The sequence below is a fragment of the Alligator sinensis genome, unplaced genomic scaffold (genome assembly GCF_000455745.1).
Source record: "Alligator sinensis unplaced genomic scaffold, ASM45574v1 scaffold925_1, whole genome shotgun sequence".
Lineage (NCBI taxonomy): Eukaryota > Metazoa > Chordata > Crocodylia > Alligatoridae > Alligator > Alligator sinensis.
The window spans coordinates 96,262-109,906 of record NW_005843152.1 but is presented as its reverse complement, the minus strand read 5'-3'; the positions used below and the strand labels follow the sequence as shown (position 1 = coordinate 109,906).

Below are 13,645 nucleotides of genomic sequence, written 5' to 3'. Positions count from 1 at the left end.
TGCTATTCCAATCTTATAGCCCCCCAGACTGAAAAAATGTCAGCTCTGTCAAGAAGTTTGTTTTTGTGATCTGGTCAGATGATAACATTTAATGAATAACATTTGGTGAATTACTTAACCTTCAGTGGTGTATCATTATATTTTAACTGTATATTTTTGCTAAGGTCCTAAGCAAAATCTGACCAAAAGATCTATTTCTATTATTAATGAAAGCACAAAGAATCAGGGTGCTTACTCACTTTTAGACCTTTTTAATGTAAATTGTATTAAGTGTCAGGCAAGGAACCAAGATTAGTGAACTGGTTCGTTTTGGGAGGGCCCAGTTAATGATGAGCCAGGTGCATACCAAAAATAAGGAAAACTCCCTTGTAACATTAAAAATGTAACATCTTGTCTAATAACTTTCTAACAACCACTACCAAACTGATTTGAACTTGCTTTGAAAGATCAGAAAAATGAACAGTTCCGTATACTTTCTCCTACTGACGCCTCTTCTATACAAATTAAATCTATGTTCACTTTTGTGCACAAAGCCAGAAATCATCCCAGACACTTGTAACAGGGTGGTCTGACCCTGTCAGTTAAGGGGTAGGAGCCCAGCTATGGGTGATTAGCAGGCCCAAGGTGGAGAATAAGCAAACAACTTGAGCTGTGAAGGAGTAGTTTGCATCAGAAGCAGACTGAAACCAAGAGGAGCTTGCATTTAGGACAGGCCAGAGTTAAAAGGCCCTTTCCTGCTACCTGAGAAAAGGCTAAAGATTTGCTTTATTCATTTGTCTCAACCAAGGATTATTGCTCTATGTTGTGTACTGGCTGAGGGATTCCCAAGGAAGCAAAGTCGAACAATAGGGCTGCAGGCATCTCAGCCTGCCCATGGACTATTGTTTGGATTTTCAGAAAAAAAAAAAAAAACTCTTATGCAGGGGCAAAACCCACTTGCACAGCAATACAACACCAACCCATTTATGACACCATAAAAGCTATAATCTCTTCATCAGCTCTGGAGAACATACTTGGGCCACTTACTCTGCCAACTTGAAATCTGTCTTTACGCAACAGGGACACTAGCAGAGAAATAAATCATATCTTTGAAAGAGCCATCCAAATACCCTGCAGTAACCTGCTATTGTACAAAAAGATTAACTGCCCTGTGACTGCACACTCCTCCTTGTCACCTATCACTTCACATTTAGACTGATAAGAAGAATCATCAAACAATTACAACTCAAACTCAAAAAAAAAAAAAATCAGATCTTGAGAGAAATATTTCAGCTTCCCACTCCTGGCTTTTAAACTATTCCCTAATCTTGGCTAATCCATTATCAGAATGAAACTCCCCTCCAATCAATGGACATTAAATGGTTTGCAGCCTTGCCTTAACAGTAGATGGAAACTTGTTAGCACATTTCTATTGCTACAGTAATTAACCGGTCTCCAACAACAAACCCATCAGGATCCAAAATAAGATCTTAGAAATGATGTGGGGGAAAGTACACTAAAAATGTTCACCAGAATTAACTATCATAGGAAAAAAGTTAAGGACAGAGACACATGATCTCATGTAGCTGAATACTTTCCACAGAACAGCTACGTTTTTAACCACACTATTGTTATATTGAAGGGAAATATACAAAATACCTTCAAAAGGTGAGCCTGGGAACAACAATTCATAAGCTGGATATTAAGCACCGAAGACTGACCATTGATATTTACTTCATGGTATACTATAGTGTACTAACTCCCAATTTTTATTCACTCCACAGGTGATAATGACTCTCTTCCCTTTTGAAAAAAATTGATCTTCCACTTGTCAAACTATCTTTCCATCTATGATTTTCTTATTTGTTACCCTTGACATTTTCTCTCTTCTCTAATTGCACAGCCCTGCTATATTTTGTTTTCATGGTGCCTACTTTTTCCTCAGAACTGAAGAAGAATGCTCTGCAGCTAAAAGCTTGTCTAAGTTTATACCAACCATGCAGTTGGTTCAATAAAAGATATCACCCACAAAAATCCATACCTCTCACATATTTCCTGGACCATCATGGGTACAACATCATTCCAACCATACCAAAGCACCATTAATCTTAGCAATTAAGTCTCTCTTTCTTTTTTTTAAAAATACACACACACACACACACACACACACACACACACACATTCCAAAGCTGCCAAGGAAACAGATGCACTATTAGAGTGCACAAACTGTTTGAAGCTGGAATTAAATTCATGCCAGAAATAAAGCAAACTGCCTCAACATCTATAATGTACCTGCAAAGCTTACCTTCTGAGAGTATCCTTATACATTTTCTGGTCTGCAGGGGTAGTCAGTATTTGGGGGTTATATCTATATATAAATTTAAAAGTGCCATGGTGAGCAAAAGCAGTGTCAAGTTTTCTAAAAGAATAAATCTGGCAACTGAAATATTGACTAAAAAAATAAAGTTAAATAAGCTATTTTGTATTTATCTTTGTAAGTGTTTATGTTCAAAATTATTTATAAAATAGTAATACTTACAGCACCCATACTCCCAGAAACATCCAGGACTAGACAGACAACTCTGTCCCTGGCCTGTAACAGTACAAAAGAGGGCTCAGATGGAGGATGAGAGCTGTTTATTAGCGAGGCTTTGCTGAAGTCAGTAGAGTTCATAATTACTTCCCATGTGCTTTTGTATTTACACATTTTGTTCTGCATATTTGGAGCTTTTTCATTATGACTGTGTTTATCACAGAACTCAACCACCTAAAAAATAGTTGGGGGAGAAGAATGATTACTGAACAGCAGGTGTACATATAGCAGCAGCCTGTCTATTTTGTATGTGTTAAATGTGAAATATTAGCATACACAGTATATTATTCATGTATAATGCTCACATATTACACAAAGAAATATAACAATTTTGTCATATGTCTGTGATCATTTTATGTGCCCCAGTTTCCGTTTCTTGATTATATGATGTTTTACACTAGGAAGGAACAGATTAACCTTCTCCCTGATCTAGAAGAGGGTAAAATACTGGTTTCTACACACAGCTTTCTGTGATTAAAGAAAGGAGCCATCAGGAATTCCTGGGTGAATAACACTGAACCCCCACAGGGACTGGTGTTTACCTGTCAAGGGGAGTGTCTATATGTTGCCATACGGTGACATTGTTACTGCACGGTGTTTTAGTACTTGCTATGCGGAAGTAAAACATGGTGCAGTAACCACCCGTACTGCAACATACAGGCAGCGCATGCATAGATTCACCAGCTATGTTGCTGTAGCAGTGCATTATAGATACACATGGAGAGACACGTGATCGCTACGTTGCCATAGTATGCTGTATGGCAATGTAGCACGTTGATACGTTGCCATAGGGCGACATGTAGACAAGGCCAAGTAAGATCAAAGAAGGCTAAAAGGGGCAAACTGGCTTGAAGAGGGGACATATCTTGGACCCCAAAGGGACCTAGACACTGTGCTCCATCTTGCTTGCTGATATGGACTCTGCTTGGATTCAGATTAGCTGTTTTGATCCAATGACTCTGCCTGCTGTGTTCCAGCTAACCAGACACATGCTGTCATGTTCTGTCTCTTGTAATGCACTTATGATTGTATCCCTTCCCTTAAAGGTGATTGTTCCTATCAGGGCCTAGGCAACTGCAACACACTAATGGGGCCATAGAGACAAGAACTGTTGCTACGGACCTAAAGGTCTGGTTAAACTGAAAAAGGTATGGGGCTTGCCTTCTATCCCTGAGCTGGCTTCTAGGGGTACTCAGATTGTGTAAAGGCTGGGGGTCTCAAGAGGAGCCCTTCTGCAAAATTCATAAGAGTGAGTAATGGAACAAATTATTTTGCCAACCTATTGAATACAGAGAAAAAAAGTCTTTTGAGTCATGGGCACATACCTGTCTCCATTACATATTCAAGAGAAATGTCAGAAGCTGTTAAACTCCTTCTTGGAGTAATAGAGTTCAAATAGAAGCTACTACCTAAAACATGGGCCACCTGCAGTAGTGGTCATCAGAAGCTGAGTTCTATAGGTGAAGTAGTTAGGCTGGGTATAGTTTGGTAGCTAAGTGTGTGGCTGGGGGCAAGAAACATTGATAGAACAGACAGAGAAAGAAGTCACTAAAAAGCCAGGCAAGCTAGCAAGAGAAGGACTATGAACTTGGTGCTGAGAGAGCAAAGAGAAGCATCTCAGGCAGAACAATAGCTGGAAAGTGGCTTGAAACTCTAATCAGCTAATACTGTCCCTCACTGTTTGATTCCAAACAAAACTTTGTGTGCTTTCTTTGAAAATTACCTGGATTTCAACAAGGAAATATCTGATACCATATTTAATTTTGACACAAATAATGCACAAATGCCCAAATGCTGGCTACCTCTGCAGTCCAGAAAATACATAAGGATACTCACAGAAGGTAAGCCTTGCATGTACATTATAGATGTTGAGGCAGTTTGCCTTTTTTCTGGAACAAATTTACATCCAGCTTCAAACAGATTTGTCATATTACTGTATTTGCATTGCCTAATAGTGCATTTGTTTCCTTGGCAGCTTTGGAATATATATTGACCGGTAAGATTAGCTGAACACCTGCAGTGAGATAAGATAGAAAAAGAGACAGCCATCAAGCCACAAATAATAAAAGATAACTATTATTTGGTGTTTATTATTTGAATTATGGTATTACAGTTGACCTAGGCCACGACTGCTCTCCTTTTGTGATAGGGTTTCTGTGCAAAAACAAGAAACTATCTGTGCTGTAAAAGGTTTACAAGTGCTTGAAAAGTAAAATATTCTACATCTCATTTCAGATCATTGAGGTAACTCATCTTACTGTATTATTTTTGTTTTGTATTGGCAGATTTTTTTCAAATTAAAAAAAAAGATCAGATATGCAGAATCCGCAGAAGATCATTGTAAGCGTTAATGTTGGTATTGGGAGCATAGCATAGTGCAGGAAAAAAGATGAATGGCGAAAACTTTGACATCATGGAAAAATAGATCCAGTAATGGAATGCAGTTGACATCATTAATACATTTCTTACCACAGACCCCATATCTAAACCTCCTGGCTTTGCTTTACCAAGGTGGAGCTGGACACTGCTGAAAGGGGTTCATCTGGCCTGGGTAGGTATAACTACCTACTACATAAACGCAATTTTATTAAAGACCTTAAGTGTGAGTGTAACTACCAAACTATAGCACACATCATGGAGCAATGTCCTATTTATCATTTTAATGGCTGCATTGAATACCTGCACCAGGATACTTGACAGTCTTGCAATGGGTCTCAAATCTAAAACTGTCAATCTAGCCTTATCCCTTAGCACTGCTGTTTATAGCTTGTTCTGTCATTTAGTTGCTGCCTTCCACGCAAAAAAACCCCCAAATCAATAAATGTTGGTATCTAATAGGGCAAACCTGAACTATTTATTTCCCTTTTAATAATCTAAAGAAAATGAACATGACTAATAAATTAATTTGGAACTTCGAGAATTGCTTCCCAGGAGGTTTTGAGAAAGCATTCTTGTTTACTTCATGCTAAGAGAATTCAAATCTGCATTTCCACATAGCATAAAAGAGCACACTATCTTAAATATAAACAATAGTGAATGCAGTCCAACAAGACTAAACTGTGAATTGTGATACTTGTTAGAACTAAGGTTCCTTTTAATCAGGTACAAAACAATACTCAGAGCTCAAACTACAGACAGGACATGGAAAACAAAAATATGGGAGATGTAACCAAAATATTACAGATGATATCAGATAAAGATAGAATGTGAAGGAATACTACCTTGTTGCTTCAACTTTTGCTTCTCCAAAGTCATTAGACACATAAAACGGTGCATCATTGTTATATTCATCAAACACCCCCCACCGAAGATGAGCCCATTCATGGACAAAGACTCTGGCTGTGGAAAAGCAAGAACATGTGTGCATCTAAATCCAACAGTTTAAAATTTACTTTAGATTTAAGTCATGTTAGGAAAATTTGGCCTAATTTCTTTAATGAACTCTGCTAATGCAAACCTGTGTACCTATTTCAGAATCAAGACTTTAATCCTGAATAGATTACCAGGCTTAATTTAACACCCCAAGATTTTTCAGCTCTTGGTGAGGATTTAACACCTTTATCCACTTTATGCAGTGGTGCCTCACCACTCCTGGTATTAAGCAAGGTGGTTCATGCCACCCTAGTCTTGGAAATCATAATTCTTATTTCTTCTATAACACAAACAAAAGGGAAATTAAATTTACCTTGAGGTGACATTTAAACCAAGGAGGTTTGTGTTTGATGTCTAACTAGAACCAGAATTTTGGTTTGTATTTGACTGAACCAGAAATCTCCAGAGAAAGACACTTGTGAATTTCTACATCCTAGGCCGTTTTGCCCATGCCAGGGCCCCACTTTGTGAGCAGGCCACAGCCACCAGACACAAGTCTTGGTCCTCTGGAGTGATGTATTTCATCTTGCTACAGATCCATTCCCTCTGTAGAGAGGGTAGGCACAGACATGTCGGAGCACCAGGCTCTGCAGTGGAGGAGAGCGCTGCAGCGGGGATGGGTGGCACAATGCAGCTCCGTGCCACCAATTCCGCATGCTAAATCCAGCCTCCATGATCCATATTAGACGTGTTCACAGGCCAGATCCAACTCCAAGGCTGATCCTGATGCCTATTGAACCTCTAAGACTTTGATCTAATAAAATAAAGATGCACCATAGACTTAAATCCAAATAATTAATCATATTTAGGGGCATTTGGATTTAAGTACCTGGTTTTGAAGATCTATTTTTAAAAAAAAGAGCATAAAGGATTGATTCTAGCTTATGTATGAAACAGACACTCGTGAACTGGATATATTTTGATCAAATTGGCGTAAGAGAAAGATTAATCGCAGTTTACAATCTACAAAAGTGCATAATGCTGTAACAAAGGTGTATTTTCCTTTGCTTTTTTCCCCTCTTAAGGCAAGATGCATTTTGCTAAAAGTGTAATTATGAAATCAAAAGGGAATATTAGTTTGTTGTGAACATACGTATGTAAGTAGTTGAATTTGGCAAATGAGACTTCCATAAGATGCAAGAAAAATATGAAACCCTCAGGTGTATGAGTATATTTCAGTCTGGGAGCCACCAATCTGGGACTGGTTTTATTGGCATACTAACTGCTGCTGTCACATTTGTTTACTGTATGTACTGAAGTGTCAATGTAAATATACAGGATTTTCAGGTCTAAACAGTGATTTAAGTGGAAACAAGCCTTGATGAATGCAAAACTCAAAGGTAATATTTAGGGGGAAAAACAAAAACTAGTGATTGTGGTGCCTCGACTTTGGATCTAAAAGGAAGAGGACTTATTAGACATCTGCTACTTTGTGGTAATTGTTTTGTGTATCCACTCCTACTCCACAGTAAATCAAAACTAACCCAGAGTAAGCTCCAAATAAAACACAGCTAAGTTATTACAGTTTAATGTCCACTTAGTATATGGGGGAGGAGTTGACACATAAAAAGAGTTACTGCACAGAAACTGATGTCAAGTATTTTCTCTCATCTCTTTCCCCATATTTTTAACTCAGCATGACCTCTCCTTCTGTCCATTCTCTAAGTGACTTTACAGGAGCCACACTTTTTCAAGGTATCACAGGTAGATTATACAAAAGAAGATTTGCCTCATATAACTGATCACTTTAAAAAAAAATCTTGGCCATTATGAGTATAAATAAAAGCAGATATTTGGAGGTCAAATAGATGGTGTTACCTCGTGATCCATAGATATCGAACAAACTGTCGCTTAAGAGGAAGTTAGGTGTGAAATGAATGTATCGTCCCATTTCTCCACATCCTCCATATTGCAGAGTGTACGGATCATCTCCATACTTCAAGAAGGGATCAGCCACTATGACATCTGCCTAAAAGTAAAAAACCTGTGATCTGAAGAACAGCGCAGAATATGACGACTCTGTTGAATGGGCTCAATTCTTTTTTCCTTATACAGAAGGAAAAGACCCATTGATTGTTCCTGGGAGAAGATTTGCATGATTGGGTCCCAGGTTGGCAATACATGTTCTAAAAACAATTCACATAATCACAGTATTGGGTAAACCTTTTATTACAATTATAAACCCAACAAATGCTGTATTTCATTGCATACAGCACGCCCATTTTTTCTGAAATTCAGCTCTGTGAATCAGGGTATATTCTAAGCAAGGAAATATGGTAATAGCAGTTTATCTCTACTAGGGGAGGGCGTGGGAGGGAAGTGGTGCCAAGTGAAAGTCATGCTGCAGTGAACATGTGTACATGGGACTGTCTAGTAGGGCTGTGCGAAGCTTTGGTCACTGATTCGATTCAGTGGAGATTCGGCCCAATTCGGGGGCCAAATCTCCAAATCCAAATTAAATCAGGAGGCCCATTAATCTCTCTGAATCAAATTGGAAGCCTCTGATTTGATTCAGAGAGATTTGGAGACATTTGATGATTCAGACATAGACACAGCTTTATGTGGGTGGGGTTTTTTGTTTTTTGTTTTTTGTTTTTTTACATACCTCAAGGTACCAGGTGGCTCGTGAACACTGAGATGGTGGGGTGGAGGGAGCGTCCCACGGGAGAGAGTGTGTGTGTGTGTGTGTGTGTGGGGTCCCCAGTGCACTTGGTGGCAGACCTGGAAGTGGATCATAAGCACTTCCAGTCCACTTCTGGATCCACCATGAAGTGCGCAGGGGACCACCCCCCCCCCCGGCTCAGCAACTGGTGCCTCCTGGGTCTGGGTCCCCACAGCCAATCACTGAGCTGGGGGGCCTGGGGGTGGGGGGGAGTGTCAAGCATGTGGGGGCCTTCCTCGTGCTCCTGTGGATCACTCCATCCACCCCACCATCTCAGCATTCATGAGCTGTGCATGGTACCTAGAGGTATGTAGATAAGGCATATAAAGCTGCGTCTATGGCCGAATCACTGATTCTCTGAATCAGAATAGAATCTTCAGATTCGGATTCAGCTGAACTGAATTGGGACAGTGATCCAAATCAATGAATCAAATCACTGTCCCCTGTATCAGGCCGAATCCAAATTGAATATGGCCCACTTCGCACACCCCTACTGTTTAGCTTCTGACTGTGGAGACATTCTCCCCCAACTTTCTCCCACTTCCTGGCAGAATTCTTCTGCAGAAACAAGAGACACCTTTCAAAAACCAGGTGCATATCTTATTCAGGTGATTTGGTTATGTTAGGAAATATAGGAATTTTGATTTGTAAAGAGTTCTGTCAGTCTCACCTTATCATATGACTCCGTTTTTAGTCTTGAATAGTTACTTTTTTGCTGCCATGTCTGAGGAATGATAATTTTTATAACCTTGAAAAAGAACCGTTGTTTTGTTACTTGGAACAAGTATGTAGAAGCTTCTTTAACCATGGCCTTGTAGAGAAAGAAAATAAAATATTTATGAATTAAGAATATAATTGTAGAAGCAATAAATAACTTACCCTGGTCAGCAAACAAGAAAACAAGAACAATAAATAGGTAAAGGCATAGAAAGAAAGCAGTCTTTCAGTCCTCACCAAATGAAGGGCTGACTGGTCGAGAACTTTCCCCAAAGGAAATAGGAATAAACCAGGTGCTAATCTGTAGTTCTCAAAGTACCTCATTTGCTCTGGGTATTAGACAGTCTCTTACTTAGGGCTTAGGATAAAATCCACAGTCTAGCCTTTAAACAAAATAGTTGGTAAAGAGCCTTCCAAACACAAAATTTCACCCCAAACTTACACTGATTTGAGGTGAAAGATGCACATGGTTCAATTCTGGACCAGTTATTTTTATTTGTCTGTAAAATGTTATGTTGCTGGATCAATAAATAATACTAATAACCTATTGTTCCTATTCACTTTTCTATGGCTATAAATAGACATTGTCCTTGGAGTAGGATCAGCTGTGCTGGGATGTCCCAGCAGAGTTGATCCAGTTCTTTGGCTGAAACAGACGTTGCTCATTGCCCTGCAGGGTCATGCCCTTGCCATTCCCAGGACTTCAGGGGCCTGGTCCTGTGGGACCACTGTAAAAAGGGGAACCCCAGGTTCCCTGCTTGTAGACATGTGCCCCACAAATCCCCCAGCAGGGCATTCCCTAGGCATGTGTATCACACTGCTATGTCCTAGGTCAGGTACACTTCTACAACTGGGGGGAGCCCAAGTCGGGGCATGGCAGCACCATACACAGGCCTGGGGAATCCCCTGGGAAGGGATTCCTGGGTTGCACCTCTGCAAATGGAGGAAACCAGGCAGGTGCTCCCGGGTCTTCAGCGGCCCAATCCTCTGCTGCTCATGCTCTCCTGCCTTAAAGCAAACAGATGTCCGTTGCAAAAAAGCAGCACAAATGTATACTATCTATTGTCATTGTCAGCGTGCCCATCCGGGGTACCTGCTTATCTTGTAGCTCCCGCAATTCCCGCCTGCCACGACTTGAACTCAATGCAAATTCTGGGGAGGAAGTGTTGTTACACGCCGGTACCACGGTAAGGAATACACTGGCCAGGTCTTTGATCAAGGGTGCTTTATTATCTATAGCCTGGTTTACGTTCTCTAGGGACACCAGGCGAAGGGCAGTTTATTGGATCTAACACGGAGATCCTCGTCGTCCGTCTCAGCCGGTAAGCACCAAGCGTTATCTTGGAGATAAGCCTGTAATGACCTCATTAGCGGCTGATTAACGGCAACACTGGGATTTCCTGGCTGCGGCTTGTGCCGGTGTGCGAAGCGTGGCTCTTTTACAGTCTCTCTGTTTCTTTTTTTCTCCTCGCCCCTTCTCGCCCTCTGGTGAGAGATTGGGGTCCTGTTTCTTCAGGGCAGGATCGGCTGTTCCCCCGCCCCCTCTCTCTCTCGGGTAATCCCACCGCGTCTTGGCCCGGAGCCACAGCTTTTCTCCGTGCTGCTGCTGCACTTTCTATGACTCACCGGAGAGGCTGTCTTTCCAGGTAGGAAGCGACCCATGGGGCACATCGATCCCCAAGTCTCTTCATCGTCTGAGAGTGAGTCCCTGTCCCCAAGACTCCCTCTGAATCTCTCATTGTAGGGCTCCTCACCCGCTTCTCTCTGCATCTGTAAGTGCCTGAAGGCAATTTTGGGAGATTTCCTCCATCCCTTATTTCCCTCTCTGGGTCCTCATTGGCTGCCTGGATATTGCATTCCTCATTTCCCGGATGTTCTAATCTTTGGCAGCTGCTACCCCTTCTTAGTAACAGAGTTGCAGCTGCGACCCTGTTACAGTCATGGCCACCATTCTTTACATTTGTAGCATAAGGGACATGGGCATCTGTTTGCTTGGCCTTTGTCTGCCATAAACATTTTTATGGCAGCACAAAAGTTACATCTGTTTCCAACCTATGCAGTTCCCCTTTTCTTTTACCCAATTTCTATTTTTTCATCTTACTTCTTTGCTTCTACTGTTTTCTTCTACTTTTTTTGCTTCCTGTTGTCTCTTTTATTTCCTAAGCTGGATCTTTCAGGGGCCTGAGCTGTTAACCATTCCCTCCTCAGTTTATATTTGTTTCACAGCAGCTAATGCTGAATGGCTCAAACTATGGCAACACAGAGCTAATCTCTGATACTCTGTGACTTTGATAAATTAAGGTACAAGCTGTGACAAACATTGGAAACAAGGATCTTTCAAATGATGTTGTATCAATGTTTTATATATATATATTTTATACAAATAATATATGTAAATGTTTTAGCTAAGAGATGTTTCCTCAATAACCTTTGTCACTAAGCGTGTCACTAAGGTGATGTGATGACTCAGGAGGTATGGAAGAGGCAAGAATTCTTGTAAGTAATATATTTTATTGGACCAACTGTATGGTTGGTATAGACATAGGCCGGCTATCACAGTGCCCTTCCTCAGACCTAGGTGGGTGAGTATTATAAATGTCCAAAGAACTTCCTAAAGTGGTAGTTAAGTATGGAAATCAACTACGTATAGAATCTGTAAAGATCTCTGTCACTGGAAGCTTAAAGTCATGGAACAGGTAAGACAAACAATTGTCTGCAATAGTTTGGACAGGCATGTTGCTTCCTTGAGCAGGAGATTAAACCAGATGATCTCTTGAGGTCCCTTCTAGCAGGATTTTCTATGATTCTGTGATTCTAAAGGAGAAACTTGCCCTATGGTGGGTATAATTCAATTCACACTTTATCAAAGAACTGACATGTGACCAGGACAGAAAGAGAACAAGATTCAGCAAGAGGACACTAAACATTAGACGTACCAAAGATGCTGTGCAGAAGATGGGTGATGGTTTGGTCAGAAAAGTATGAAAATAAGCCTACATATGGTTAGGAGTATTATCTATAAAGCTTTTCTGTAATAAACATTTTGCTGTTTAAAGGTTGGCTGGTCATTTAATAGTTCTGTCATTTTCCCTGAAGGAGCTCAGGGAGCAAGAACTGTATGAAAGTTAGACTATCTAGAGTGATCACAGTGTATTGCAAGAAGATATCAGAAAAGGTCCTATTCAGGACTTCCTCCCCCAAGAAAGATCATGGCTAGAAACTCCTAAGTGGGGTGCCTTTGAGGAGGCTGTGAAGGGGACAGAAGTAGTTAACCCAATGACCAGAACATAAACTAAACCCAGGAATAGCACTACAATTTCACACACTTCTTTTTTAAAGAAGACAAGGAGGCATAGAAGGTAATGAAATCATGCTGGAATTGTAGAGTAGTAAATGGTCATCACATATCTATGTTTCAGAAATTCTCTTTGTTAATACATTTTGGAAAGAAGCAGTAGAGAAGGAGTTTCTTCTGGACTGAGCAAAAATATTTATGTCTCAAGAGGTTACTGTTCTTATTAGCAATAACAAATGAGAAGAAAAATTCAAGAAAAGAACATGCCTACTAAACAGGGAATTGAAAATCAAAGGAAAAACTCCCACCAATATCAATGGGAGAAAAATCTGCCCTTTTTAACATTATGATTACTTCAGAGGTAGAAAAATAACCAAGGAATCCTAGTATCTCTGAATGACATGCGGATGAACACCAGTGTTCTTACCTGTATATTTCCAATTATCTTGTCATTTTCTGGTAACTGGGGGTTAATTGCAATAACAATGTCCTCATAGCCACCGTTTTTCAGCTGTACCATAGAACCTCTCACCATGAGCAGTAGTTGAAATGACATTAAAAGAACCACGCTTTTTAACACCACCATTGTTTGTCTCTCTCCCCACATTTTTGGTTAGAAAAATTACAGAACTGTGGGGCTATTTATACCATTTTTCTGTTCACAAAAAGTCATTAAGTGTTATGATAGGACTTTGATCTGGTATGTAAATTCAGGGAGTATGACTATAATCTGATGGTGTTTGGTTACATATTAACTTTCTGAAAGTTTTTTTAAGATTCTTAAGTTTTTCCATATTTTTTTTTTTTAAAACTACAAATAATCACTTTGTAAATGTAAACACTGTTATTTGGAACTTCCATAAGAAAATCCTGCTTGGTGTAGATTTTATAGACATTAAGGCTGGAAGGGATCTCACAAGATCATGTGGTCCAACCCCCTGCCTAAGGGGCAGGAAGTCAGCTGGGGTCAAATGATCCCAGCAAGATAGGCATCCAAGTGTTTCTTGAAAGTGTCCAGAGTAGGTGC

General features: G+C 40.2%; 1 protein-coding gene across 1 annotated transcript in view; it reads right to left on the bottom strand.

Annotated features, from left to right (window-relative positions):
* The window catches only part of LOC102372437 (calcium-activated chloride channel regulator 1-like), a 30,808-nt gene extending 17,583 nt beyond the window's left edge, over positions 1 to 13,225 (bottom strand). The window contains exons 1-6 of the mRNA XM_006037640.3: positions 13,046 to 13,225; positions 9,277 to 9,417; positions 7,763 to 7,913; positions 5,794 to 5,911; positions 4,409 to 4,586; positions 2,519 to 2,746 (exon numbers count right to left, since the gene is read on the bottom strand). Coding sequence (XP_006037702.2) covers positions 2,519 to 2,746; positions 4,409 to 4,586; positions 5,794 to 5,911; positions 7,763 to 7,913; positions 9,277 to 9,417; positions 13,046 to 13,225 — 996 coding nt within the window. The remainder of the gene's footprint in view (positions 1 to 2,518; positions 2,747 to 4,408; positions 4,587 to 5,793; positions 5,912 to 7,762; positions 7,914 to 9,276; positions 9,418 to 13,045) is intronic.
* Positions 13,226 to 13,645: the final 420 nt, after the last annotated feature.